The sequence below is a fragment of the Rhinopithecus roxellana genome, chromosome 3 (genome assembly GCF_007565055.1).
Source record: "Rhinopithecus roxellana isolate Shanxi Qingling chromosome 3, ASM756505v1, whole genome shotgun sequence".
Lineage (NCBI taxonomy): Eukaryota > Metazoa > Chordata > Mammalia > Primates > Cercopithecidae > Rhinopithecus > Rhinopithecus roxellana.
Genome location: NC_044551.1, coordinates 185304071 through 185331990, shown reverse-complemented (window position 1 = coordinate 185331990; position 27920 = coordinate 185304071). Strand labels below are relative to the sequence as shown.

At 47.2% G+C, this 27920-nt stretch overlaps 1 protein-coding gene across 3 annotated transcripts in view; it reads right to left on the bottom strand.

Moving 5' to 3' along the window:
• Positions 1–27920, bottom strand: part of CCNJL (cyclin J like) — a 60627-nt gene that overhangs the window by 9408 nt on the left and 23299 nt on the right. For all 3 annotated transcript variants that reach the window (XM_030927980.1, XM_030927979.1, XM_030927981.1), the window contains exon 3: positions 19888–20101. In XM_030927980.1, the coding sequence (XP_030783840.1) occupies positions 19888–20101 (214 nt within the window). The remainder of the gene's footprint in view (positions 1–19887; positions 20102–27920) is intronic.

The window sequence follows — 27920 nt, the reverse complement described above, 5'->3', positions numbered from 1 at the left end:
TCCACACCAGCCCCCTACACTGTATGACTCCCACATCAGGTGGTGAGGCCTTCAAGGGCCTCGCCTTGGTCTGATCACCCGTGACCCAAAGCCAGCCTCATAGGGTGTGGAGCTGCCACTAAGCAAATGCCAAAAGAGGCAGTGGGGCGACCCAGCTGACCTCAAAGCACACCTCAGTGCTCACAAAGGGAACAGCAAACAACACACGCATGCACCTGCTCCCAGCTGCAGGCACCTGTGACCCAGTTCCCATCTCTCATGCTGCTTAGGGGAGATAAGGAAGGAACCACCACAGCAGATACAACACACTCCTGAGGACAGCTCAAAAGACGTCACCGCAGAATCAATCAACTGTGTCTCGGCAGGCCAGGGTCGCTCCCTTCTCGGCAAACCTTGCGGCAGCCCACTCAGTGGGTAACGATGACCTGACACAAAGCTCTGGTCTTTGATGCAGAGGAGTGGAAATGTATGAGACAGTGAAGGGCAGAGGCACTACCAGCCCCGCACCATGCAGTTTACAGCAAGCCCACATTCCATCTGGAGCCCAGTTGCTCAGCCTGCAATGGTGCTGTGTCCGAAGTACACACTTTCTTGTCTTGCACACAAGAGCTACTCAGGCAGGCCAATGCGAGGTCAAAGCTGCCCAGAGAGGAAGAGCCTCCTGCATGGCTGGAAATCCCAGGGTTGAGGCTCTGGCCGACTGGCTCTATTGGCCTCGGCAGCGCCGCCTGTCCCCACCCCCCAACACTCCCTCTCCAAGCACAGGATCCAGCCACGTGGGACTCCGACCCCTCCCCGGGCTGGGAATGCTCTTCCCCTCACCTCCCTTATCTGTGTCCTCCAGAACTCAGTTTAGAGACCTCCAGGTATTAAAGGGACTTCTACACTCAGATTATTTGCTTAACATCCAAGTATTAATATTAATGGCTGGCATCTGCCTCTAAGCCTCGTAAGAACGGGAACTGAATCCGAACCATTTGCTGCTGTGCCGGCAGTTCTCAGCACGTGCCTGACACATAGTAGGTACCCAGTAAATATTGTTACATGAATGAACAGTCCTCTCAGGAAAGAGATATTTTAGGCCATTTGAATTTTTCTCTGATGATCTTGTATTTCCCAGTTTTTTCTCCAATGATCATGTATTCTTTGTGCAGTTTTTAAAAGGAAGAATTTTATTTATTTATTTTTTTCCAACAGCTTCCCTGAATCTTGTGCTGAGCCAGCCTTGGTTGCATGCACTCAATAGAAACGAGCTCTCTTTCCCTCCCCAGAGCAGGAGGTGGCCAGGTGCAGGTGCACTGTACTGGGGTGGCACTAAGACCTTGCACAGCACTGCTGGCAGCCAGCAATCTCTTAGAACTGACAGATGTGCTCAGTCAGATTAGTTTCCTCCTCCCCTCCCCGCTTTTCAAACCTTTCAGAGCTCTGCTACCAGGCCCAAGAGGATTATCCTCCAATGGAAGGCACCAAGGATTACTGCGGAATCTGATTTCACCTGCTCCCTCTGCTTCCTGGGGACGCACCACATGGCAGGCCACAGCCAGGCAGAGCTGGGTCTGAATCCTCAGGAGTTTGCTCTGGACCCACAAGCACTAAACTCCACAGGCTGTTTATTTGCTTATGATGTAGGACCACGTCCCACGTGAAGACAAAATGGAGCTGCAGAACGGAAAGTGCTTCACAAGCCCCCGGTACACAGAATGGGCTGTGCTTCCAGCTGGCCACCCACTGGCTCCTGGCAGGAACCTTCTAGGTAGGTTCTTTACAATCCTCAGAGGCTCAGAGAAGAAGCTGATGGGAGAACTCAGCTTCTACACCCAGAAGCAGACTTTAGAGCCCCTGCTTTAACTGCTGCCCAGGCCAAGCCCAGGTTAGCGACTATCCCCTAGCACAACACATTTCGCAGCCAGAAAAGATTTTATATGAGTTTCCTGATGCTGCACGTGCCTGGCAGACATTTCCTCCCCTCCTCCCAGGACTGTGAGTGGGGCTGGCCCGCTGTCCCCAGCGCTGCCACCGCCAAGCACTGTTACTCAGCTGCTTTCTCCTTATCAACAAACTGCACAGGCAACAGATGCCTAGAAGACTTCAGGCAAGTCCCCTGGGAGAGGCTGGGAACAGAATTCTGAGTCCTTCTAAGCCAGACAATAGCCACAGATTCTCCGACTCCTTTGATGCACTTTTGATTTTGAAAATTTTCAAATCAGAGAAAAGATGAAAGAGAACAATGAACACATAAGACCCTTCACCAGACTCTGCCCTTGCTGACCCTGATCCGTGTATGCTCTGTCTAGGTGTATTCTGTCTGTAAATACTGGTTTTGTTGGACCATTTCTAGTCAAGTTGCCGACATGACATGCCACCCCCGAACACTTCAGCATCTGTTCCTGAGGTCATTTTCCTACAAATCGTAATGCTTATTAGCATTTCTAAGACATGAACATTAATGCAATCACATTTTCTAATATTCAGTCCACATCTGACTTTCTCCAGGGGTCCTAAAAATGCCTTTTATAACCTTCGTTTTGTGTTTTTGGATCCAGAATCCAAACTAGGTTCACACACGGAGTCTATGATCGCTGAAGTCCCCTTGTTTCGTTTGTTTTTCATGACACTGACTCTGGGAGAATCTAGGCCAGTTGTCTTGTAAAATGCTCCACATTCTGGATCTGTCTGATTGTTTCCTTACAATTAGATGCAGGTCAAACAGTACAGGCAAGAAAATGACAGACTGTTCTGTCCTCACCCACCGGACCACAGCAGGAGTCCTAGGCAATGTCACTTTGTACCGGCCTACGTTAGATCAATTAAGGTGGTGACACGAGACTGCTCCAGTTCAAGGTACCGGCTTCCCTGGGAAATTAATAAGTAATCTGTGAGGGGACACTTTGTGAATATCCTGTTTCTCAATAATCTTTAGCTCAATGGCTTTACATCCACGGATGATCCTTTTCTGAATAAATTATTATACTGGGGGTTGGTGGTTGAAAAGGAAGTTTTAAAAATCCTATCATTCCATCTACATTTTTCTTTTTTGATGTTCATATTGTCCTAAATTGGAACAGCAGGAGCCCTATCAACCTCTTTTTTTTTTGAGACAGGGTCTCACTCCTGTCGCACAGGCTGGAGTTCAAGTGGCTCAATCTCGGCTCACCGTATCTTCAACTTCCTAGACTCAGGTGACCCTCCCACCTCAGCGTCCTGAGTAGCTAGGTATACAGGCACACGCCACCACGCCTGGCCAATTTTTGTATTTTCAGTAGAGCCCAGACTGGTCGAATTCCTGGGCTCAAGTGATCTGCCCGCCCTGGCCTCCCAAAGTGTTGGGATTACAGGCATTAGCCACTGCGCCTGGTCACTATCAACATACTTAAAAGATTAAAAAGCATTCTAAACCTACAGAAGCACTTCCTCTGGCTCTCAGAGGCCAGGCAGATGCACGTGTACCCTTAGTGTTGGTGGTGCTGGTGGTGCCTGTAAGTGATGCCTCTTATGTGCCTTCCTTTCTGCACCTGGCTGGCTGATTCCTGACACCACTTCCTGAGGCTGGCACACAGAGCTCCTGGGCAATTCGTGGCAGGTGAGGATGACCATGCGTCCATCCATGTGGCCCACATGCTTAACCACAGATGAGGCCGTGGTGGCAAGATGTTATGAGTCCAGCTTACAGATCAGCTTTTTATTTGTTTATTTTTGAATTAGAAAAAACTTGTGAGAACATATAATATAAAGTTTACCATTTTTCACTGTACAGTTCAGTGGTATTATACGGACATTCACAATGATGGGCAGCCATCACCACCATCCCTCTCCAGAAAGTTTTTCATCTTGCTGAAACTCTGTCCCCATTAAACAATCATTCCTAGGTCCCCCCTCCCAAGTCCTTGGCAACCACATTCTACTTTCTTTCTCTATGAAGGTGCCCACTCTGAAGACTGGCTTATCTTCCACCTACTGTCCTGGCAATCAAGCCTCAAGGTAGACCAAACAGGATTCCTGACTTTTCTGAATTAGCGCCAAGATGAGCAATATTTTTAATTGCTTAAAAAGCCATCTTATTTTAGAAAATTTTAAATATACATAAAGAGACAGAGAAACATTATTATAATGAAGTCCCTTGAATGTTATCACCCGGTTCCAACAATCATTAACATTTACACTGCCTTTAAAAAAAACCGAAAACTTACACAAAAAGGTAACCAGCACAGAACAAGATTCTGTAAAAATTCAGCATTGCCTCATTCCTGTGGCCCCGGTCCGAGTGTGGCCCACCCCCAACTAGACAGACTGTGTTCTGCACTGTGCCCCATGAATCCCCCCAAAAGTCCTTCACGCCTCAGAAGATGCCTACTGACGGACCCCTTCAGGGCTACCTGGTGCACTGCACATTCAGGTGCTTAACCCAGGTTCAGAGATGAGGCCAAAGTTTCCTGGCTAAAGAGAAACAGGTTTTAAAGCCACAGCTGGCTACTTTTCTTCCCTAAAGAAATGCAATGCCAGCCAGGCGTGGCGGCTCACACCTGTAATCCCAGCACTTTGGGAGGCCAAAGTGGGTGGATCACGAGGTCAGAAGTTCAAGACCAGCCTGTCCAATACAGTGAAACCCCGTCTCTACTAAAAAAATAAAAAAATTACCCAGGTGTGGTGGTGTGTGTCCCAGCTACTCGGGAGGCTGAGGCAGAATCACCTGAACCCGGGCGGCAAAGGTTGCAGTGAGCCAAGACCGCGCCACTGCACTCCAGCCTGGGCAACAGAGTGAGACTCCATCTCAAAAAAAGAGAGAGAGAGAGAGAAAGAGAGAAAGAGAATGAGAGAAAGAAAGAGAATGAGAGAAAGAGAGAAAGAGAGAGAGAGAGAGAGAGAGAGAGAGAGAGAGAGAGAGAGAGAGAGAGAGAAAGCAAAGCAAAGCAAAGCAAAGCAAAGCAAAGCAAAGCAAAGCAAAGCAAAGCAAAGCAAAGCAAAGCAAAGCAAAGCAAAGCCACGCAATGCCCCAGCCTGGCCAACATGGTGAAACACTGCCTCTACTAAAATACAAAAATCAGCTGGGTGTGGTGGTGCATGCCTGTAATCCCAGCTACTCAGGAGGCTGAGGCAGAATTGCTTGTACCCCGGAGGCTGAGGATGCCGTGAGCCAAGGTCGCACCACTGCACTCTAGCCTGGGTGACAGAGCGAGACTCTGTCTGGTGGGGTGGGGCGGGGGGAAAGAAATGCAATGCCTTTAAAAACAGGCAAAGTTATTCTTCCACAAGAATGGCCGCTCTCCTATTAAAAAATCTCTTCCTCATTTTATCCCAGAATGAGAACCAGAATTTTATCAGAAGTTGAGACCCCATAGCTATCCCATGCCCCTCCAGCAGCCACCAGCCTACCCTGCAGGTGCTGGTGATAAAGGAAAGATGGGGCTGACAGCTCAGAGGGATCAAGAACCGCCCAGTGGTGTCCAGGCCTTGCCTTTTCCCAGGTGGGGCCTGACATCTATCTTCCCAGGTGCCTGTGGGGAGTGCTATGCAGTCAGGTGGCAAGGACAGAAGAGAAAAGAGATGGCTGAAAGGCTTTTTCCCAGCTTTGCAGCCTTTGCTGGCAAGGGAAGCGAGCATCCCAGGAGTGGAAGCCCAGGCAGGGCCAGGCTCAATAGAGACCTTTCTGATGCTAATGCTTTTTTCCCTCAGATTCTTCCTTCCTGGAGGGGAGGGGAGAAAAGTAGCCCCAGAAAAGGCAGAACTTCTACCAGCTTTATTTATGGCCTTGGAGCCGGTGTGACGAGGGACAGCCAGGATTCTGGGGGAGGTCCCCACCAGAAACAGGCAGGAATGTCCTGGGGCAGAGGCAGGGCAGGGGCTCAAGTGCCAGTTTCCCATCCTCACTCCTGGTATCATTTGTGTGATCTTGGGCAATCACCTGGAAACCCACACCTCACAGGGCAGTAGGGAGGGCGCAAGGAGCATCCCAGGTAACAGGATGGGCATGTGGGAGGTGCTCTATAAATGGTAGCAGCTGCTGTATTATTTATTGAACATGGTATACTTTGCACTCCAAACCTGGGATCTTCTCAAGTTCTGTTAGCTAGACGTATTTTCTTACAGGTTCTGAAAGGAGCTGAAAAAAGCCCAACAAAAGGCTCCCTTACCCTTACCCAACTCCACAGTCCAGGCTGTGCTGGAATGCATGGAGTGGACTAGAGTTGTTACAGCTTCCTTTCCCCAGGCTGTGACCTTGAACTCTGACCTCCTGCTGGTGATTTCCAGGCTCACAGTCAGGGAGGAAGAAACGGGAGTGAGTGTTGCATCCAAGGCCTTTCCCAGATGCCCCCCTCCCCAGGGTGGGACTTTTCTCAGGTTACCCAGTTGGGTAGCAAGAGGCAGAGAATCTACTGGGTAGCAAGAGGCAGAGAACCCACACACCAGGATGTGATCTCTGGGAGGGCGGAGAGCTTCGTTCAGCACTTGGTTCTCTGTTGCATCCCAGGCCCGACACACAGCAGGCATCAAATGTGCTGGCAGCCCCTGGACTACACCTCTATTTACTGTGGGGTTGGGTGGGCTAGGGGGTCCATGAACTGTGCTTGCTATGCCCTTAACAGATGCTCTCAGTTGATTCTGGCAACAACCCTGGGAGGTTGGGGGTGTTTCCCACATGGAAACAGAAGCTCAGAAAGGTTGAGTTACCCCGATCTCCCAGCTGGTAAAGCACAAAGCAGCATTTAAAAATCTGTCTGTCTGCTCCATGAGGGTAGGGACCACATCTGTCTTCTAGAACACCACAGATCCTGTTCACCTAGCACAGCCTCTAGTATAAAATAAATAACAAATAGCTTTTGTGTATTTTAAAAAATGAATGAATAAATGATTCCAAAGTCCCTGGCTTTCTACACTATAGGCAGGAAATCTTATATACAGTCACAAGGCCCCCTGCAATCCTACAAGCTCCATAATGAGTGTGTCTATCTAGGTGGAGGAACTCTTATGGATGTGGGTGTCAGGCTAGTTTCAGCTTCACCCCATCTAACCCTGTTCTCCACAAATACTCTTAATTTTTAAGATTTTAAAAAAATTGTTTACTTGTTGAAGAGATAGCGTCTCATTATGTTGCCCAGGCTGGTCTTGAACTCCTGGGCTCCAGCGATCCTCCTACTCGAGCTTCCCAAAGTGCTGGGATTACAGGCATGCACCACGACGTTTGGCCCTTCCACAAATCCTCTTGACTTCAATCTCCCCTTTGCTTCTGCTACTTAGCAATTTAATTCCAGAGCCTTTCCACTAAAGAGCTATATGATCAACAGGACTTACTGTTTTCTTCTAATGATAGCATTTAAGTCAAAGGAGTGGCTCTCTAACAGGAAACTTTTTGTACTGTAGGTGCTCCCCAGCCTGACCTTTTTTTAAAAAACAAAAACCCTCTTTGACTTCTTGCAGTTATTGAAGGCAAGAAAGGTGCTTCCTACTCTTTGCAATAAAAGGCACTGCTCATACGCCCAGCAGACAAGTGTCTTTCCGAGAAACCAGGGGAGACAGATTTTGAGCAATTGATGGAGAGAGTGTGAAACTACTCTGAGGACGCCATGCTCTGGCAGGCTGTTTTTACAGTGTAAGGCAGTGCAGCGGGCCAGGCACACACTCTGATGATGACTGTCCTGGATTCTACAGAGTGGCAGCCACTTACTAGCCATGTGGTCTGGGATAAGTCACAACTTCTTGGACCTGTGCTTCCTCATCTGTGAAGTGGAAAGAAGACAAGTAGATAGAATTGTGGTGAGGGTGACATGATGGCTTAGTGTGCTCAGAACAGTGCTCTTTATAAACCTGTGCTCAATTCAGACCCAGCCCTGAAATGACAGTCACAGATACAATGACGGTGGTTTGGTTTCTGGATGAGATTTGGTATGGGGGAGAGAGAAAGCCAGGGACAAAGCAAGAAAATCCTTCATCTATAAGAGAGTGCTTCAGTGGTGCTCAAGGAAGGGAGAAAGCTGTGGGGACCACAAGGGTTGGAGGCCAGGTAGCCTCCCCTTCCCACTCTGATCTTAAGGACCTGCTGTAGCTGCATCCAAGATTTCTGGCCCCTTTCTGATCCTGTAGTTAGGAAACATTCCGGAGAAACAGGCCTCCAACACCAGCCATTCCTGGGCTTCCAAGGTCCGCTGGGTAGACCTTGTGTGAAGGTGGCTCTGGGTACCCTGCCTGGCTGAGCTTCCTTTCTCCCTCAGGAAATAAAGAAAAAGCTGTCTTCCTCTCCTTCCTCTCTCAAGAGCAGGGCTGCATCTCCAGTCTCTGGCACAGAGTAGGCCTTGATAATAATGAATGGATGGAAGGACGGATGGATGAAAGAATGAAAGCAAGCTCATTTCTGACAGGCTGAATCAGTTCCTGGGCCCAATTTTAAAAACAGAGACCAGGGTGAGGTTGTGGGTGGCTGTTTTCTTTAGGAGGAAATTGTGAAAATGCCTCCCAGGTCAGAAGTGGAATTCAGCCAGCTGGGTCACCCACGGGCTTCCCTTCTTGCTGGGAGGACTTCCCTGTGTCAGGAAGGAGAAACTGCTGTGATGACGTCACACTGTGGCCTCAGGCAATCCCTGGTTCCTTTGTGCTCCGCTTTATACGTGACCCAAATAAGTGTCACTGACTGAAAGCAGGGCCTGCGGGGCAGGGGCCATTTGTAACGCATATAGCTGGCATCTGGGGACTGCGTCCCACAAGTGCTTCTGTCCTCGTATGGAGGATAGGAGTTATGGAGCTAACTCCTGTCACGAAGGTTTTGGTGTCACTGCTTTAAAGAAAGCTCACTCCTAACTAACCAGGGGCTACCTCTGGCCCAGGGAGCTGCTGTGCTGAATGTGTGGGCACTGGGGACCCTGATCCTTTGTTCTGACCCCTGCAGGGAGCAGGGAGAAGGAAGAAGAGAGACCATCTTGGGTACTGCCCTTGAGGTTCAGAGGGGAGACGCTTCCAGATACAAGAGCTGGTCCTGAGGGCTGATTTTTTTTTTTTTTTTTTTTTTTTTTTTTTTTTTTTTTTTGAGCCGGAGTCTGGCTCTGTCGCCCAGGCTGGAGTGCAGTGGCTGGATCTCAGCTCACTGCAAGCTCCGCCTCCCGGGTTTACGCCATTCTCCTGCCTCAGCCTCCGGAGTAGCTGGGACTACAGGTGCCTACCACCTCGCCTGGCTAGTTTTTTGTATTTTTTAGTAGAGACGAGGTTTCACCGTGTTAGCCAGGATAGTCTCGATCTCCTGACCTCGTGATCCGCCCGTCTCGGCCTCCCAAAGTGCTGGGATTACAGGCTTGAGCCACCGCGCCCGGCCGAGGGCTGATGTTTTAATCGGGGTCAGCACAAATGCTGCTCTGTTGGCTCAGAAGGAAGTGTGGCCTAGAGTCTCCCAGCAATCTCTCCGTGTTCTGACCTGAGTCTTCCTGGCACAGCCAAGGAAGGACGTGGTCTGGCTGTACAACGAGGGCCATAGTTGTACAGTGGCTGAGAGCCACTGAGTCAACCCCAAGGTGACAACCTGGGTCCCCATTACTAGCCACATCCTAGCTGTTTGCTTTTACGGAAGTGTCCTAACTGACTGGGCCTCGGATTCTTCCTCCGATATTTGGGGAAAATACAACTACAGCCTGCCTTATAGAATTGTTTTGAGGATTCAATTAGTAAATCTGTGTAAAAAATTCAGAACACTGTGTCACATACAGGCTGGGCACAGTGACTCATGCCTGAAATCCCAGCACTTTGGGAGGCCAGGGCAGGCAGATCACTTGGGGCCAGGAGTTCAAGACCAGCCTGACCAATATGTTGAAACCCTGTCTCTACTAAAAATACAAAAAGTAGCTGGGTGTGGTGGTGGACGCCTGTAGTTCCAGCTACTCGGGAGGCTGAGGCAGAAGAATTGTTGGAACCTGGGAGGCGGAGGTTGCGGTGAACCGAGACGGTGCCACTGCACTCCAGCCTGGGCAACAGAATGAGACAGTGTCTCAAAAAAAAAAAAAAAAAAAAAAAAAAATAGCAGGGCCTGGTGGTGTGCATGCGCCTGTGGTCCCAGGTACTGGGAGGCTGAGGTGCAAGGAGCCGTGATCATGCTACTGTACTCCAGTCTGAGTGACAGAGTGAGATCCTGCCTCAAAAAGATAAATAAAAATAAACACTCAAAAAACATTAACTATCCCATCACCACTGAGGCTAGGATTTACCCTCCACCCCTAGGTTCCGATTACAGAAAAGAGAAATGTAGTGAGATTACAAGTGATTTTTATTTTGTTATTTTTAGTTTTTCCCATCTTCTGGTTTTCTACAGGAACAAATATTACTCTCCTGCTGATAAAAAACACCTTAAACTCCTCAGAAGGCAAGACCCTGATGCTGGGAATCTAGAAGCCAGAGCTAGCAGAATAACTGCCAGAGAACGTTCCAGAATGTAGGTCTGCTCCAGTCCAAGAATATCTCAGCATGAACCTATTGTACAAGTACCTACAAGTCGGGAGGCGTCAGACTTCCCTAGAAAAGTCCCAGAAACTCCACCATGTCGGTGACAAAGAAGAGACTTTTCCTGTCTAGACACCGCAATGCTTGTAATTAAAATTAAGATTTCAGAGGTGGAGGGAGGCAACACACACTCCTTGAAGGAAATCTCAAAAATCGAGGCAAATGCTCCACACATAAAAATAATATCTAATCTCAGCACCAAGGGATAGAACAGGTCGACGTATCTCTTTTGAGTCTGAAACGGATTTCAAAATCAAACAAAGGTGCCCTGCCGCTGCTAGCTATCACAACCGACAATACTGATAGGTGAATGCCTGGGTGGTGAGGGGTGGGCTGCTGTGATCAGGGGCTTCTGAACACCGCACGTTCAATTAATTCGTGCAGCTTGAAATACAGCCCTCACTCCCGGAAAATAAAAATAAAATTAAAATAAAAAAAGCCATGCAGAGCCCAGAAAGTTAGGCCCTGGACAAACAGGTCTGGGTGTTAAACTTGCTAACGCAAATTGAACAATTTAAGAGTTTCCGGCCCAGCCAGCTGTCTGACAGGGAGTTTATACAAAATCCCTCCCCTCAAATAGCTCTAAGCCTGCCAGTCTGCAGAGATGGGAACAGGAAATGGAAAATCACCATGTCCTCCGCTCACTGTGCTGTGACATTTGAGCCCTGTGCCCAGATTTGCTCAGCATGGCCCTCACTAATGTGACAGACCACCGTTTCCAGTTGCCCCGAGCCGCATGGCCACCACCCAAACGGCACTGATTAGAGATGTACCACTGATGTCATGGCAGTCTTTTGGAAGAAAGATAAGCAATAGTCACTTTAATTGCACACGTCAAATGTAAGACCTGTTCTGATTCCTGAAATGTTCAAACATTGAAAGGCTCAAGCATTTCAAATGCTCCTGACGGCAGGGAGGAAATGGAGTTTCCTCCTGGCCACTCTTGCATGAGATGTAGGGAGCTATTAAATTATCTCCTGTAAGGGCGCTGTCACGTTTCCTTGCAGATTTAGGTTTAATTCTATCAATACATCTCATGTTTTGTCAGAAATACACCCCTGAAAAAGATCACCTGGAAATATTGCCCCATTTGCAGCTGCTGCCTACATTTAGAGCCGTGGAGGCATCTCAAGCATTCCCAGCTTTGGGGAGAGCTGATGTGTTTAACTTCTCCAGGCTAGGAAGCAGCATATTCGTTCATCCTTGTCCACCAAAAAGGATTGACTGCTCTCAAGTTTCTGAAATATCCAATGGGGAGACCCCATCCCGCCCCCTGCCTTGTTGTCAAAGAAGTTGCTTTTCAGAAGCAACAGTTGCCAAGCAATCAAAGCAGGGGTGAGTGGGGGATGGAGGATGCAGGGGGAGTGATGCTGGTTTACTGGGAGGAAGACAGGCCTCTCCTAGAACCTCCTGAAGCCCCACTGCAAGTATCTGGCAGGCAATAGCTTTTAGTGGTATCTGCCCTAAGACATGAGGCTTAACAAGCACTAAAAGCAATCGGTCTGGAAAGGATTCCCTGTCTGTGTTTCCTGGACAGGGCAACGGAGAAAGGCAGGGCAAAGGCACTCGTGGCTGGCAGCACAGAAGAAAAGCCCCAAGTAGACATGGGTGAGGGGCCAGGATAGAGAAGAGACACTGCTTGTTCTTTTATAGTTTATTGTTTAGGTACAGAATCAGTCAAATAAATGTTTTTCCAGAAGGCAGCTGTGCTTACCACTATGCCACCGATGTTAACAGTTCCAAAGCCTCCCACAAATAAAGTTAAATTTAGGGAAAACGGATCTCATCAGCTGTTGGTTGAGTTAAAACTTGTAAGGCAATTTGGAACTAGTTATCAAAATCTTCACTGTACCTACCTGTTGACCAAAACAATTCCACCTTTGGGAGTTTATCTTACAGACAGACTCATGTAAGTTTGCAAAGATATAGGGAAAAAGCCAGTCACTGTCATATTGTGTATAGCAGTGAAAAAAACAGAAGGCAACCTAAATGTCCAAAAAGAGAGAGAAATCATTACATACATGACAGTGTTTATAAAACAAAGAACTTTGCAGTCAATAAAAAGAGTGAAGTAAATCCACAAGGGCTGATGGAAAAAGAGGGGTTCCCTAACATACTATGAAGAAAGCACCTTTAGCAGTAACCCAGCTGTGTAAATATATCTGGTCAATTTTTGTTATTCATGTCAGTTATGTGCTATAAAGCCATTGTGAACACTGAATTAGTGAAGACTGAACCACTGCTCCTAGGGGAAGGTACAAGGTTAGGTTCCTGCAAGCCTCTGATCACATTTCATCAACCGATCAGCCTATAACTTTGTGTTGTGTATTTGTTTAATACATTAATTCATTAATATTGAACTCATGGCCAACAGCGTTATAACTCCTGCCTGAACAAAGCTTCTCTAACAGAGACTTTTTTCAACAAGGCACATTACAGCCTTCTTGACCTTGGGAGCTCTAGACAGCACTTCAACCCGTTCTTGGAGACTTGTTGACACCGAAATCACCAACAAAAAGCACAAAAATATGAAAAATGTCGCCCTAAGTCCACTAAAAACACATTTGTTTACAGCGTGAGAGGTGAAAGAAGAAGGCAGAGTGCTTCTTACCGGACCTCGGCTTGGAATGAGGGTATGTGTCAACCCATGTGGGACACACGGCTCTGCGCATGTTTGCGAAGCACCACAAAAGCGCTGCCACTGATTCCAGGTTTACAAAGGAATTTTTTTGTTTTTGTTTTTTTTTGAGACAGAGTCTCGCTCTGTCATCCAGGCTGTGGTGCAGTGGCGTGATCTTGGCTCACTGCAACCTCTGCCTCCCGGGTTCACGCCATTCTCCTCCCTCAGCCTCCCGAGTAGCTGGGATTACAGGCGCCCACCACCACACCCGGCTAATTTTTTTTTGTATTTTTAGTAGAGTTGGGGTTTCCCCATGTTGGCCAGGCTGGTCTCGAACTTCGGACCTCAGGTGATCCACTCGCCTCGGCCTCCCAAAGTGCTAGGATTACAGGCGTGAGCCACCGCGCCCGGCCTACAAAAGAATTTTAGCAAGTAGGCAAATTCACAAGAACAGAATCTGTGAATAATGAGAATCAACTGTGTGTTTGTATAACCATGGAGCAATTCCAAAAAAATACACCAGATCAAAATCAGAAGACACAAGAAACTGTTCCCAGGGGTTACCTCTGGAGAGTGAGATGGGAAAACGAGTTTTACTTTATTCTTTGGATCTCACTTTACAAGTGTGTATAATAATTATAATTTTAAAAATCTATAGTAAGGGCCCGGTCCGGTGGCTCATGCTTGTAATCCCAGCACTTTGGGAGGCCGAGGCGGGCAGATTGTTTGAGGTCAGGTGTTCGAGACTAGCCTGGCCAACATGGTGAAACCCCGTCTCTACTAAAAATAAAAAAAATGAGCCGGATGTGGTGGTGTGTGCCTGTAATCCCGGCTACGGAATCCCCAGTTGAAGCACGAGAATCACTTGAACCCAGGAGGCAGAGCTTGCGATGAGCCAAGATTATGCCGCTGCACTCCAGCCTGGGTGACAGGGTGAGACCTTGTCTCAAAAAAAAAAAAAAAACAATCTACAGTAAGGAGATGGGCCTTTTCACAGGTAAGCTCAGCACAGCATGACCGACTCACAGAGCTAAGGGACCCTGCTCTGCAGGAGGACCAGAGTCAGAGAGGGGGGCTTTCCCAACCCCCCCCAAAAAGAAAGGCCGTGCCACCACCTCCTGCCCCACACTTCTCTCTCCTAGGGAGGAGGACAGGGGCCAGCATGAAGGTTAGCACAGGATGTGGCCCCACCTACAGAAACCAGAAGTCAGAACTTTACTGTAAGAGTCAGATCTATCAGCCTCACCTTCCACTGCTTTTCACAGACAACAGGCAGTGGGCCGGGGGCAGGAGGGGCTCAGAGGACAGAGGAAAACCATTCACCAATGAGAAGCCTTGTTTTCTCAGGGACAGGCTCAGGCTCAGGGTCTGGAAGTGACAGTGAAAGAAAACAGATGTTTGCAAAGAAAAAGTATGATGGAACTGCAATTAGATGGGGAAGGAAAAGGAAGAATGGAAAAGGAAGGAAGAGAGGGAATCTGGCAGTTTCGTTCACTGAGTAGTGTGTAGGGGTATAATCTATGATTCATTTTCCCCCCATAAATGAAAATAAGTTTATTTTCCCAATTATTAAAACACATCTAGGTTTGGAAGGATTTGTGTTTTTTGTTTTTGTTTTTTGAGACAGAGTCTTGCCCTGTCGCCTAGGCTGGAGTGCAGTGGTGCAATCTTGGCTCACTGCAACCTCCGCCTCCCAGGTTCAAGCAATTCTTCCACCTCAGCCTCCTGAGTAGGTGGGATTACAGGTGCGTGCTACCGTGCCTGGCTAATGTTTGGAATTTTTAGTAGAGATGGGTTTTCACCATGTTGGCCAGGCTGATCTTGAACTTCTGATCTCAAGTGATCCGCCCGCCTCAGCCTCCTAAAGTGCTGGGATTACAGGCGTGAGCCACTGTGCCCGGCCGAGGTCTGGAAGGATTCATACAAAACTGTGGGAGTGGGACTGTGAGCAAAGGGGAGAAACTAATTTTTTGCACTAGGTACTTCTGTACCTTTCAGTTTTTTTGTGTTTGTTTGTTTTGAGATAGAGTCTGGCTCTGTTGCCCAGGCTGGAGTGCAGTGTCAAGATCTCAGCTCACTTCAGCCTCCACCTTCTGGGCTCAAGAGTTCCTTCCACCGCAGCCTCCCAAGGAGCTGGGACTACAAGCATATGCCACCACATCTGGCTAAATTCTTTCAGGTTTTTAAAAATAAAAACATATTTCACACTTCTTGTACAAAATAATAAGGTCTTACAGTTAAGGCCTAGCTACCCTAGCAAAAGGTCACCTCTTGACCTCCTGGCTTTCTCCCCAACCCTCCCTCACCTCCTCAGGCTGGTCCATGCCCTGGGGCCAAAGACTCAACACTGCAGCCATCTCCAGGCAGCAACCACCAAGCAAAAACAAAACTCCAAGGTGTTTCAAAAACTCCAACATAAAATTACCACACGACCCGTAATCCAACCCACAGGCATATACCCAAAAGAATCCGAAACCAGTGTTCAAATATAACTGGTACCTACCCGAATGTTCACTGCAGCACTGTTCACAATAGCCAAAAGGTGAACACAACCTAAACATCCATCAACAGATGACTGGATAAACACACTGTGGGATATACAATGGAATATTATTCGGTCATAAAAAGAAATGAAGGCCGGGTGCGGTGGCTCACTCCTGTAATCCCAGCACTTTGTGGGGCCGAGGTGGGTGAATCACCCGAGGTCAGGAGTTCGAGACTAATCTGGCCAACACGGTGAAACCCTGTCTCTACTAAGGATACAAAATTAGCTGGGTGTAGTGGCACATACCTATAGTCTCAGCTACTCAGGGCGGTGGGACGGGAGGCCACTGAAGCAGGAGAATTGCTTGAACCTGGGAGGTGGAGGTTGCAATGAGCTGAGATCGTGCCATTGCACTCTCACCTGGGCGATAAAAGCGAAACTCCATCTCAAAAAAAAAAAAGAAAAAGAAAAAAGAAAAGAAAAAAAAAGAAGTACTGATACATGCTGCAAAGTGGATGATCCTTCAAAATTCTGTTTGAAGTGAACAATACTAGACACAAATGGTCACATATTGTATAATCCCCTTTATATAAAACAGCCAGAATAGACGAATCCACACAGACAGAAAGCAGATTAGTGGCTGCCAGAACTGGACGATAGGAAGAAAAGGCAAGTGACTGCTTAATGAGTACAAAGGTTCCTTTTAAGGTGATAAAAATGTTCTGGAAGTAGATAGAGCGTGAAGGTGCTAAACACCATTCAACTGTATACTTTAAAACAGTTAAAATCCTGAATTTTATGTTGTGGCATGAATTTTCTCTCTCTCTCTCTCTCTCTCTCTTTTTTTCTTTTCTGAGATAGGGTCTTGTTCTGTCACCCAGGTGGGAGGGCAGTGGCATGATCTCAGCTCACTGAAACCTCTGCTTCCCGGGCTCAAGCAATTCTCCAGCAGCCACCAACACCCAGCTAATTTTTGTGTGTGTGTGTGTTTTTTTTTAAGTAGAGACAGTGTTTCTCCATGTTGGCCAGGCTGGTCTCGAACTGCTGGCCTCAAGGGATCTGCCTGCCTAAGCCTCCCAAAGTGCTGGGATTACAGGTGTGAGCCACTGTGCCTGGTTGTATTTTTCTTAATTAGAAACAAACAAACAAACAAACAAACAACACACCAAAAAACCACACACACAACCCCACACTACAAGTTGGGCAAGTTTTGTGGCCTCTCTGAACCTATAAAAGGGGCGGGTGACAGCACGACCGCATAGACTGGTCGTGAGGATCCATGTGATGTGTGTAAAGTGCCTGGCATGGGGTCCAGCATGTACAAAGAGAACAGTAAGGAAGGAAGCCACAGCCGCTGTGATGCCAGTGATTCGAGGGCACTGCCAAAGCCAACTCACCTGAAGTCATGGGATTCCCATGTTGTCAAATTATCCTTTTAATTAAAAAATGGGAACAACAAAAAGACACTGCAGGAGGGGTGCTGTATAAGATGAAAAATTAAAGAAGAGGGAGGCTCAACTTCATTTACAGTATAGTGATCTCTATACTATATTTATAGTACAGTTCTATCCTGTGTTAAGACAGGAGACGCAAACAATGCACTCTGAGGGACAGAGGGTGTCTGCCACACGTCCACCGTGGAATGACAAAATGCTCTCGCTTCTTCTGCCTTCTCCTGTGGCCTGCAGACATGGGCCCCTGGCTAAGCCCTGTTCGACAGGGCAGAAGGGGTTGTAGGTAGGTGAGAAGATCCCATCTCTGCTTCATGTCTATCTGTTTTTTGTTTTTTTTTTTGAGATGGAGTTTCATTCTTGTTGCCCAGGCTGGAATGCAATGGTGCGATCTCGACTCACCGCAACCTCCGCCTCCCTGGTTCAAGCGATTCTCCTGCCTCAGCTTCCTGAGTAGCTGGGATTACAGGCATGTGCCACCATGCCCAGCTAATGTTGTATTTTTAGTAGAGACGGGGTTTCTCCATGTTGGTCAGGCTGATCTCAAACTCCTGACCTCAGGTGATCCACCCGCCTCTGCCTCCCAAGGTGTTGGGATTACAGGCATGAGCCACCACGCCCGGCCTTCCTATCTATCTGGAAGCAGATTTAAAAACCTGAGATTGACAGGTGGGGGGGCAAGAACCCCAGCTCTTCTTATCTCAGAATAATTTTGTACCAAATTAGTAGATCTCCAGACTTCGTGAGGCAAGGTGACCCCCCACGTGGCCCACAATGGCCTGGGGAGAGGGGAGGAGGGAAGAATAGGATTTCAGGCTGTCATGGAAACTTTTCTTCCCTCTGGTCTCTGCAGCATATGGCAGGTGTCCCGAAAAATCGTTCCTGCTGTCCGAGGCTGTGCTGCCCTCAGACACGTGGGTGGGGGCGTCTACCTCTCCATCTGAAACACCCCCTCCCTCCGACAAGGCGGCAGCAGCATAAAGGGGTCTCTAGTGTGTGCCTCATATCCCAGCTCCCCAGACAGACGCTCGGGGAGAGCTTCCATGGCCCCATGGAAATATAAGTCCCCTGCCCCCAGCAGGCCTCGATGCAGCCCATAAATCACAGACAGCAGCAGGCCAAAGGCTGTGGCGTGAATTTCTCCTGTGCTGCTTGAAATATGATGCCCGGTGTACCCTTCACTGCCAGAGGTGTTTCACAAGCTCCACAGATGAAAAGGAGCTGCACGTTGATTTGGGGTGCTGAGACAGGCTGGACACCCAGCAAGACTGGCTCCCATGTGTAACAAGGGAATCCAGTCGGCCCAAGGTAGAGAAAAATCACCAAATGTGAGGCTGTGAGCCTAAAGCAGCCAATGGGATTATGAACAACAGCAGGTAAAAGACGCCAGCGTGGAGAACGAGACAGAATTCTGAAAACTCTAAATCTGTGCTTCTGGAACTGGGTGATCATGCCCACGGGGTTTATGGCAGCCTGCCAAAAAGCAGACAAAGCCACAGAAGAAAGTGGGTGCCATAGTCCTGCAGCACCAAGCAGGATGAAGGATGGCGGGGCAGGGAGGGGAAATGAATAATGAAACAGGACAGAAACATATCTCAGAGGAGAATGTAAAATCTGACTGTCAAGGATAAAATACCAGATGTCAAAGAAATGTCCTAATTGTCCCTGGCCACTTTGAGCCTGAGGCCTCTGGGGCATTCCATTCCTCTGCATTAGGGCAACCTAGAGAAGCAGAGAGGCCTGGATCTTAAGGGACGATTAGCACCATTAGTTTCATTGACTCCACAAATTATTTTTGAGGTCTTACTATGTGCCAAGCTCCTTTCCATCCCTGAAACCTGCTATCCATGGGGGTGGGGGGATGGCTGTTAATTTAAAGCACATGACGCTGAGGGTCTGCATACTTGGGAGGCCTCATCTGCTGAGGGCAGTGGGGGAAGGTTTTCACAGGGATATAGAGCCTGAGTGATGTTTAACCAGAATCAGGGGGGCAGCGAGAGGGCGGGAGCAGCAATCCAGGCAGAGGGAACAGCATGTGCAAAGCTCTATGACAAGAGAGGACTTGGCCAGTGTGGCTGGAACCCAGGAAGTGATGAGGAGAAAGGCACAGGTCAAAGAGGCAGGAACTCAAGGGTTGGTCTTTATTCCTAAGACTGCCAGTAAACCACGGGCTGATGTTAAGTGGCAGGGTGGCATGGCAGAACTGTGTTTTAAGGAGATCATCCAAGTAGCAGCGAATTAACACAGTAATCCCTACCAAGGCAGACAGACAGATGGTCAAAGCTATGCTGTGTTTTTAGTGAGGCCTGTTTGGAAGGTGCAAACCTCAAGAGAGCTGTGCCCAGGCCTGGTGACCACACAATGGGTCCTGCTTAGGTCCAAATCAAGCAGCCACATTTCAAAACACCTCTAAGAACAGTGGTTGCTAGGGTTCCCCTCCTAGCACGTTTAGACCCCCCATACCAGGAAGCAGGAGACAGGAGGTTGAGGGCACAGGTTCTGGCACCATGCAGTTCTGGGCTCAAATCTTATCTGCCATATACTACCCAGGCAGCCCCAAACCGGCTTCTTCACTTCCCTGTGCTTCTGTAAAGTGGGGTACACTAACAGTATCTGTCTCCTAGGGCTACTGTGTGGATTAATTGAGACAAGCTGCTAACATCCTTATCACTTGGTCTGGTACATTATAGATGCTAAAAAATGTTGCATCTAAAAATGTTGATGCTAAAAAATGCTCAGTGAAGGATGAACATATAAGACGTGCAAAGATCGTCAAAATGTAAAGTGATCTGGAAGCAGCCAGGCGCACTAAGGGGGAGGAGACCGCACAAGCGCGGAGGAAGACGTAGGTTTTCGCTTACTTGCAAGCAGGAGGCAGGAGACAGCCACGGTGTAGAGCTGCTTGGAGGTGCTGACATTGTAGCGATCCATGAAGTGGTCCAGCAGGTAGACGGCCAGGTGCCGGGCTGCAGGGCAGAGCTGGCAGTGGCTGCTCAGCAGGGTCAGGATGTCCACGAAGAACCGGCGGCTCTTCAGGAGTGGGGAGTGGGCTCGGAAGGTGGGCAGCTTCAGTTCCTGGAGGACAGGCGGGGCGGAGGGATGACGGTCAGGGCTGCCTCCCGAGAGTCTCGGCTATCCCAGGAAATGGGACCTCAGGGCCTGCCTGCTGACTGAATGGGAGGCAACGACTCCCTCCATACTCTTATTAAAGTTTTTCTGCAAGTCCCAGGATGGCAGCCCCTCCTGGGCTATCTCCCATCTGCTTTCACTAAGCACAGGCTCATAAAGTATCAGGGACCTAGAGGATGACAGAGGAAGCCAGTCATTCCTTCCCAGGGGAAAGGTTTGCTATTTGAGATACACAAGGTCATAAAGGAATAAAGGCCTTGGAGTCTGAGGTCTAAGTCCAAATTCCTTTTTTCCCCCAGGGTCTGGTCTGAATTAACACATCCAAATTCTGATTCCACTACTCAGCCAAGTCGTGTGACCCTGGTCACCTGCCATCACCTTTGTTTCCTCCTCAAGAGCTGAGAGCTAAGTTTAAAATGTATGTGAAATGCCTAGCACACCTGTGACCTCTCAGGATCCACATCTCATTCTTTCTGAGGGTAGGATTATGATGGATGGGTTTTTGAAAAAAATCAACCTAAAAAAGTTGTTGAAATAATGGTACAATGAACTCTCAAATACCCTTCACCTCAATTCCCTAATTTTTCACATTTGCCTTCTTCTCTCTACATGCATATACATGTTTTTTCTAAAAGTAGGTTCAGATATCATGATACTTCGCACGCCCCCAGGAGGTGACTAGATGACTTTTACTTCTACTTTGCAATTTACATACTGCCACATTACCTCATTTTATTTGTCTAACTCAAGAAAAACCAATAAAAGATATCAAACCAACAAAGATTTTTACAACATAAAAATGTTCTTATATGCAGTATCTCTCATATTTACCATTTAATCAAAGTAGATTAGACACTGTGTTTTTTTTTTTTTTTTTTCTTGTTTTGTTAGGAGTCTCCCCGTTACCCAGGCTGGAGTACAGTGGTGCAATCACAGCTCACAGAAGCCTTGAACTTCTGGACTCAAGCAGTCCTCCCACCTTGGCCTCCCAAGTAGCTAGGACTACAGGCATGCACCACTGCACCCAGCTCATTGTTTCTGTATTTTTTGTAGAGACAGGGGTCTCATTGTGTTGCCTGTGTTGGTCTCAAACTCCTGGCCTCAAGTGATCCCTCCCACCTTGGCCTCCTAAAGTGCTGGGATTACAGGCCTGAGCCATCACGCCCAGCCTAGACACTACTTGTTTATGAAATGTCTTTGCAACATTTTGCCAAAGAAGGAAACTAAAAAGAAGTGAAATAGAAGGAAAACAGGAAATAAGTTGGCAGAAAAGGAATGTGAAAGCTCACTTATGGCAGGCTCACAAGGGGATGAGATTGAAACAAATTGGTGCCTCTCTTCTATAGAATACCTCTCTCTTAACCCTGTGGCTTACTCAACTAGCAGCAGATCCAGGACTAGAAAGGGATATCTGCTCAATCATTCATTCCTTCAAGAGCTATTCATTCATTCATTTCACTCAATAAGTATCAAGTATGTTCTCTACACTGGGCGTTATCTAGGCACTGGGGATACCATCTGGAATAAGATAGATACAGACCTAAATGTAAGACTTACAACGATAAAACTCTCAGAAGAAAACAGGAGGAAATCTTTATGGCCTTAGATTAGGCAAAGGTTTCTTAGATATGACACTAAAACAAGATGCAATCAAGGGAAAAATACAGAAGTTGAATTTCAAAACTTCAAGTGTTTGTGCTTCCAGAGACACCATCCAGAAAGTAAAAAGACAACCTGCAAAATGGAGGAAAATATTTGAAAATCACTTGTTAATAAAAGACTGTATCCAGAACATATAAAGAACTCTTACAATTCAACAATAAAAAGGCAAAACAACCCAATTTAAAAATGGGCAATGAACTGACCAGGCAGTTCTCCAAAGAAAGTATAAAAATGACCAACGAACACATGAAAAGGTGCCCAACAATACTAATCATTAGGGAAATGCAAATTAAAACCTCGGTAAGATACCACCTCACACTCATTAGAATGGTTGTTGTAAAAAAAAATCAACACAAAACTGAAATGTATATACAAGTGCTGGATGGGGCAAATGGGAATCCTCATATACTGCTGGTGGGTAAGTAAAATGGTGCAGCCACTGTGGGAAACAGTCTGGAAACTCCTCAAAATGTTAAACGTACAGTTCTCACATGACCCAGCCATTCCAGTCCTTGGTATATATATACCTAAGAGAAATGAAAACATACAGCCACACAAAGACTTGTATATGAATACTCACAGCAGCATCATTCCCAACAGTTCCCAAGTAGAAACAACGCAAATGCTTATCAACTGATGCATGGATAAACGAAATGTAATGTATCCATACAACAGAATACTACACATGTTACAACAGGGATGAATCTCGAAAACATTATGTTAAGTGAAAAAAGCCAGTCGTAAAAGGCCACATATTATATAATTTCGTTTACATGAAATGTCCAGAATAGGCAAATCCGTACAAACAGAAAGTAGATTAGTGGTTGCCAGAGGTTGGGGTAACAGTTAATGGGAAATAACTGCTAATGGGTATATGGGATTTCTTTTTGGCGTTATAAAGCTCTTCTGTCATTAGACAGTGGTGATGGTTGTACAGCTCTGTGAATACACAAACAACTAAACTGCACATTTTAATTTTTTTTATTTTTAATGTTGTGGGTACATAGTAGGTGCATAGATTTGTGGGGTATAGGAGACGTTTTGATACAGGCATGCAATGTGAAGTAATCACATTATGGAGAAGGGGGTATCCATCCCCGCAAGCATTTATCCTTTGTGTTACAAACAATGTAATCACACTCTTTTAGTTATTTTGAAATGTACAATTAAGATATTATTGACTATAGTCACCTCGTTGTGCAATAAAATAGTATGTCTTATTTCTTCTTTCTATTTTTTTTTTGTACACATTAACCATCCCCACCTCCCCCACAACCCCCACTACCATTCCCAGCCTGTGGTAACCATCCTTCTATTCTCTATGTTCATGAGTTCAATTGTTTTGATTTTTAGATTCCACAAATAAGTGAACATGTGAAGTTCGTCTTTCTGTGCCTGGCTTATTTCACTTAATAATCTCCAGTTCCATACATGTTGCAAATGACAGGATCTCACTCTTTTTCTATGGTTGAATAGTACTCCACTGTGTGTATGTACCACATTTTCTTTATCCATTTATCTGTTGATGGACATTCAGGTTGCTTAATCGCACGTTAAAAAAACTAAATTTTGGCTAGGTGTAGTGGCTCACACCTATAATCCCAGCACTTTGGGAGGCTGAGGCGGGTGGATCGCTTGAGTTCAGGAGTTTGAGACTAGCCTGGGCAACATGGCAAAACCCCATTTCCACAAAAAATAAAAAAATTAGCCTGTGTGGTGGTGCGTGCCTGTAGTCCCAGCTACTTGGGAGGCTGAGGTGTGAGGATCATTTGAGCATAGGAAGAGGAGGTTGCAGTGACCCGAGATTATGTCACTGCACTCCAGCCTGGATGAAGGAGCCAGACCCTGTCTCAAAAAAAAAAAAAAAGAAAAAAAAAGTGAATTTTATGATATGTGAATTATTATATCTTAATAAAGCTGCTACAAAAAAAACAAGCCAGACGTATCACCCACAGTCATGGAGTCCATGGTCCAACAAGGGAGACAGGTGGCAATCCAGCAACAAGACAGTTGCAGAATTCCAAACTGTGATGAACTAATATTGCAAAGGAAACCCTCAGATGCTCTGGGAGGCCCCATCGTCTCTGGGGGGGAGGGAGGCCTGTGTCCTGAAAGTGAGGCTGGGTTTAGATTTCACACTGATTACTTCTCCTCTGGCCTGATCCTCCAGAGAGCTCAGAGGCCAGGACTCAGCTATTTTCGCAGCCCTAGAGCTTTGCTCATGGAAGGCTCTCAAAGCCTGAATAAATTATTTCTTCTCCCTTATGTTTAATGAAGAAATTGAGTTTCAAAAAGTCCCTGAGTCCCTGGGCTTTATCTAACTAGCAACAGATCTGAATTAGAAGACTTTCAAAAGTATTCTTTTTTCCAACTTTTTCTTTTTAATTGCTTGGGTTTAACAGAGAATTTTTTTTTTGATGTTGTTAAGTCATGGAGCTTGGCTGGGTGCTGTGGCTCACACCTGTAATCCCAGCACTTTGGGAAGCTGAGGCAGTTGGATCACCCGAGGTCAGGAGTTCAAGACCAGCCTGGGCAACATGGTGAAACTCCCGTCTCTACTAAAAACATAAAAATTAGCTGGGTGTGGTGGCGTGTGTCTGTAATCCCAGCTACCCAGAAGGCTGAGGGAGGAGAATCACTTGAACCTGGTAGGATGGAGGTTGCAGTGAGCTGAGATCGTGCCACTGCACTCCAGCTTGGGTGACAGAGCAAGACTCCGTCTCAAAATAAATAAATAAATAAGTAAGTCATGGGGAGCTCTTTTAGCTCCAGCTTAATTTCTTTAAGGAAAAGACCTGATGTGTTTGTGTATTCTTCATCTTCAAGGTTTGATGAACTTATGCGGCCACTATGGAGTTCAAACTCCTTGAGGGCAGGTCTGGGTCTCCTTTGCACATCACTGTTACTTCAGCACCCCAGGGTGATGAGAACAGGGTTAAGTGCCTAATAACTAGTTGTTGAAGGAAAGAAGGTGTGGGGAGGGAGGGAGAGGCAGTAAAGAAAGCAAGGAAAGAATTGCAGTGGTAGATACAGAAGGTCCTGGCCTACACAGGGAAGTCGTGACCAACTCTATAGAGTAGCAAGTCTGTGGGAACTTCAAAGAAGACAGATTGAGCCAAGTTGTACAATTTCCTGAAGATGCAGGAAAGGTAAGGATCTCACTAGGAGAAACAGTACCTGCAAAGCCACACACGTGTCCCATCTGGGGAAAAGTCAGCCAGGCGGGGTGTGCCTGGACACAGGCTGGAAATGTGGGCAGTGGCCCAGCTTTCATGCCCTATTAAGAAAACTGTCTTGCCCTACTCTGAGGGCAACAGAAACTGAAGGGATTAGAGCAGGGCACTGGCCTGGTCTGAGCAGCCTTGCATAGATATCTTTTGGCCAGCTTCTTCCTAGGGTAAGGCCAGACGGCTGGTAGCAGCAGCCAGTGTGGGGCTGAAGCTCCCCTCAACAGTGCTCCCACCTTCCAGCAGCTCCCACCAGATTGCAGGCTACATGGGTATTTCCTCTAAGCACAGGGCTCTAAGTTCAGGGTCATGACAAGAAGCAGCCATAGTCACAGATCCTTGGTGTCTGGTGGGCTGCAGCTGCCGGAAATTAGCCTTAGCCAAGTGACCTTTGGCCAGGCCACGCTGCCTTCATTAGTGCAGTCCAAAGCCTCAAAACACAAGTCAGATAGGCAACGTCTTGACCTCCCTTCCCACGCAACGGCCAAGCTCAAAGCCTTCTAGATTTTCCCTTGAGCCAAGTGAGACAAGAGAGCTCAAGGCAACACAAAGAATGTCTTTCCTGTACATGCTCCTGGAAAAAGGGTCCTTTGCCTTGAGTAGATTCTCGAAGAAAGACATTGGTGAATAAAAGAAAAAGTTATGGACCAGCTGCAGTGGCTCATGCCTGTAATCCAAGCACTGCGGGAGGCCAAGGTGGACGGATCGCTTGAGGCCAGGAGTTCAAGACCAGCCTGGCCATCATGGCAAAACCCCGTCTCTACTAAAAATACAAAAATTAGCTAGGCGTGGCGGTCCCAGTTGTACGGGAGGCTGAGGCACGAGAATCACTTGAACCCGGGAAGCAGAGGTTGCAGTGAGCCAATACTCTGCAGTGAGCAGAGGTTGCACTCCAGCCTGGGTGACAGGGTGAGACTCTATCTAAAAAAATAAAATAAAATAAAAGGCAAAGAAAAGAAAACAGGAAAAGTTATGGACCACTGGAATACACAGCAATACATGTCAAGAAGGGGTTAGTAGGTACAGCGTGCTGGAAGGAGCTGGTCTCAAGAGGGCAGGATTTTGACGCTAGAACAACGGCTCCCTGGGATGCTCTTTCTCCCTATTTCTGTTTGTCCCTCAAATACTGATTTAAATGTCACTTCCTAAGACTTCTCTGACCTCTCCATCATTCCAAATCAGGTTCCCCTTATTCTCTTGGTAGTCTCTTTTTTGTGGTCAAAAATTTACTTATTTATGTAGCTGGCACAGATGCAGACATTCAATAAATATGTGTTGAATAAAAAAGAATAAATACAGAGTCACTCCCTGTGCCAACCACCTCACCTCCTGCCCCCACATACCAGGGATTAGCTTGATACCTACAGAGTGTGAGGTCAGGCAGTTCTGGGTCGGAATCTAATTCCACTATTGACTTGACTTTGGGCATGTGAACTGACCTTCAGTGTCCTTATCTGAGAAATAGGGGTCACGCTGCCGTAAATGTAGAGTACTTGGCGGTAACAGCAGCTCAGCAAGCCTAGTGGCCCCTCCTCTTCCCTCAGGCTGGGGAATCAAGTCTCAGAGAAGTTGAATTGATCTACCTCTGTCACAGGCTCTTTGGGCTTTCAAAGAAACCTGCTTTGAGAAACGTGCAACAAGGCTTTCTACCTTAGAGCTGAGGCGCCTCCATCAGTGTGTCCTCTGCAGAGCCCCCAAACCAAGCAGAATTAGCAGCTCTGAGCCTCAGCTTGTTCTCCTCACTGGGAAAAGGGAGATTCTTTGGCATAGAAATAACAACGTAGGACTGCAGCATGCCTATCCTGTTTAGTTTGAGAATCCAACTGATCACTTCGCTAACCCAATTTCGGGGTGCGGGGAAGGCATTCATTACAAGGGCTTTGCTCTAAGGGACTGCATTCCTCCCCAGGCACTCTTGACCTAAGTCCACTTGAAAGCCACAGCAGTGCACTGCAGGAAGCCAGCCCCTCTGCTGAGTGGCCTGGATTCCAGAAACAAAAGAGCAGCCTGCCCTAGGGCGGCTTCTAAAGCTCTCCCCAGATTAGGCGGGCACTTGGCAGGCACTCAGCAATCAGGCAGGTGCTGGGCGGGCAGGAACCTGGCCAGGCAGGGTGACCTTCTCCTCAGCATGCCTAGCAGGGCCACAGACGGCGTGAGTGTGGGCAGCAGAAAGGCTGGGGGAGGCTGGAGCAGAAGGGGGCTGAGGTGGGAGGGGAGGGAAGGGCAGAGGCTTCCTGATCACTTTCCCTCCCCAGCTGTTGGCCCTTGATCACCTGACTCACGGAAGCCCATCTGCCACAGGAGTAGCTAGAGATGAACAGGTGGAGGCACGGACAGATGGCCGTGCTGGAGTTCCGGGAAAAAGAATTCCACCTTACAACAATCCCTGCTTTTGTCATCACAGTCCTTTATTATTATCATTATTTAACATACTAGCTATGGGCTAGCAAAAACTAAGAGAGATAACATCAAAATATTAACAGTGGCTACAGAGGGGAGATTGGGGTGGGCACTGAGATCTTGCATGATTTTCACGATCATGCTTTTCAAAAAGCCTGAATTTTTCAAAAATGCTCAATGAATAACCACTTTATTACTTCAGTTACTGTGTGTTCAGTTTGGAAACAAACAAAAAGACTAGATACCCACTGTATTAAGGCCCAGCTAAAAATTTATCCCCAAGGATTTCCTAGCAAGCCCACATCATCCCTTTAACAAAATCAACCCTGTCTTAGTAACACCCCATGCCCAGTAAGTGTCCCACTTCATCTTCCTACAATGCAAAGCCCCTTTCAGAGGAATTTTCCATTTTTTTCTTTTCCTTTCTTTTTATTTTTACTAATTATAAATTATATGTTCACTGATGAATCTTAAAA